Source organism: Babylonia areolata, chromosome 6 (assembly GCF_041734735.1).
Source record: "Babylonia areolata isolate BAREFJ2019XMU chromosome 6, ASM4173473v1, whole genome shotgun sequence".
NCBI classification, from domain to species: domain Eukaryota; kingdom Metazoa; phylum Mollusca; class Gastropoda; order Neogastropoda; family Buccinidae; genus Babylonia; species Babylonia areolata.
In genome coordinates, this window is record NC_134881.1 from 23,048,596 (window position 1) to 23,051,095 (window position 2,500).

A 2,500-nucleotide genomic window follows, 5' to 3' on the forward strand; every position below is an offset into this window, starting at 1 on the left:
TTGATTATAGTGGAGAGTGTCTTGCCCAAGTTACATCCCCACTCTTTCGGTCAAGAGGGTTTTAGGACAGTCGGCGTCGGGATGGTTCCCAAAGGCCAACTAGCCCCCAAGGCTGCAGCACTAAGAGCCAGTGCAGGTTTTCCTCCTAGTTTCTGAGTCACAGTCCTTCACAAAAGACGAAGCTGTAAATTTCCTACTGCAACAGAGAAGTGCTCATCTGTGAAAATACTTTGGAAAAACAGAAAATTTGATACTTAGAAATACTGGTGTATGAAATTGTATGAAATTGCATCCCACAGACGTTTTATTTGGAATTCAGGATGACAGATATAGCAAACATGATCTTATAAAAATAAATCATATTATTTTGATAGGTAAAATGTGTATCAGTATTGCTAAAAAAAACAAAAAGACTGTCTATTTTACAACTGATCTTTGAACAGCAATTCAGTATTAGACATCGATATATTATATAATACCTTATGAATCTTAAAGAAAAGGGGGAAAAAAATCTATATGTAAGTGGGGGAAAAAAACGACATAGTTATGGAATGCAGGGTATTGCTTTTGATTATTGTCACGGTTTTTTGTTTGTTTTTTTGTTTGTGTGTGTGTGTGTGAGAGAGAGAGAGAGAGAGAGAGAGAGAGAGAGTGTGTGTGTGTGTGTGTGTGTGTGTGTGTAATTGCTTAGGTTCACTGTATCCTTTTTGTTGCTGTTATTTTGTTCCTTTTTTAAAATATTTATTTATAAATAAAACGGTGGTCGACCCAAGAAAGTCCGGGTAAAAAAAAAAATACTGCAACAGAGAAACCATTGATAATACAGCACTCATTTTGCTGTTGGCCCAACTGTATACAGGGTACATGGTGACTGGCCCAACTGTATACAGGGTACATGGTGACTGGCCCAACTGTATACAGGGTACATGGTGACTGGAACCAGCGGTGAAGGAAGTGTGTTTACTAAGATGAAGATAGTACCGACAATGACGATGACGATGATGATGATGATGATGGTGGTGATGGTGGTGTTGGTGATGATCATGATAATGAAGGTGGTGGCAGTGGTGATGGTGATGCTCGAGAAATCAAATCAAAGAGTGTTGCTTATTGGGCAGCCGACAACAAAAGGGCCATTTTAGAGCTTTGATGATGATGACGACGATGATCATGATCATGATGACGACGACGACGATGATGATGATAATGATGATGATGACGACGACGACGACGATGATGATAATGATGATGATAATAATGATGATGATGATGACGACGACGATGATGATGAATACGTGCCTATGTGTGCGTATGTGTGGAGGGTAGCTGTTATGTACATTTGTACGTTAAAATGTATGTATGCATAGTGTGTGTGTGTGTGTGTGTGTGTGTGTGTGTGTGTGTGTTTGTTAGTCACATTATGGTGTGTGTACGTAGCATTGATATAATGTGTTATGTAAACAAAAGCAGTGTTTTTGTAAAGCACCAAGAGCAGATTTCTGGATAGTGTGCTATATGAGTATCCATTTATTATTATTATACGACGACGATGATGACGACAGTGGTGACGATAACGATGACAGACGGTACGCATGTGGGACAAGCAGAGCGGACAGTGTGTGCGGAGGATACGGGTCAGCAGCAAAGCGGCCATCATGTCCGTCAGCGTCAGCCACGGTTACTTCGCCTGTTGCCACGGCACCACGGTCTGTCTGTACCAGGGGAACACGCTGGTGGCCAGCTTCAAGGAGCACCTGCAAAGGTCAGTGCGCGTGCGCGTGCGCGTGTGCGTGTGCGTGCACACCACTGTTCTAAAGATAGATGGATAATTCATTGGCCAGGAAAGCTGAAGCCAACTGGACGCCATACTAAGACTCATATCCGGCTGTCAGTCCGTTAAGTCGTCTGCAAACTGGTGGTAGTTATTCTGAACTGTAACTGTGTATCTTCGATGGAATCGTGTTATGCTTTGCCCCCAGCGACATGCCTAATGTTGTGTCCTGCCAATGGTTTATTTACCAATCAGGAAAACAGTAAAGTGACACGTAGCGCAAACTTCAGCTTAACTAACACCGCGAGCAAGTGAAGGCTTGCCGTGAAGCAGTCACCCCGTAACCAGCTGAGCGCTCGGCTACATGTATGAAGTTAACACTTCGCACTGTACTGACACGAGTAGCAAAATGGCTGATTGAACACTTAAGCTGGTTTCAGTTAGCAAAGGGGCTCAAAGAAGGCATGCGCTATCCATCTGTTTTTTAGAGAAGTGGTGCACACACATACGTAGTAGTGACATTGTTGACTGGAGTGGACACTTTCGGATGAGACGATACAGACGACGAGACGATAAACCTGAGATCCCGTCTGCAGCACGGACTTAGCGCATGTTTAAGAAAACATTGAAGGTCCGCCACTTTTATCCATTCGGCTGGTGAGCCATTCACACACTCGGGGTTTACAGTCGGGGTTTAACACCCAACTCAGATGATAGGACCGACAAGCG

General features: G+C 43.4%; 1 protein-coding gene across 1 annotated transcript in view; it reads left to right on the forward strand.

The window, feature by feature from the left end:
* The window catches only part of LOC143282842 (uncharacterized), a 46,351-nt gene that overhangs the window by 35,826 nt on the left and 8,025 nt on the right, over positions 1 to 2,500 (forward strand). Inside the window, exon 13 of the mRNA XM_076588670.1 lies at positions 1,584 to 1,762. Within this exon, the coding sequence (XP_076444785.1) occupies positions 1,584 to 1,762 (179 nt within the window). The remainder of the gene's footprint in view (positions 1 to 1,583; positions 1,763 to 2,500) is intronic.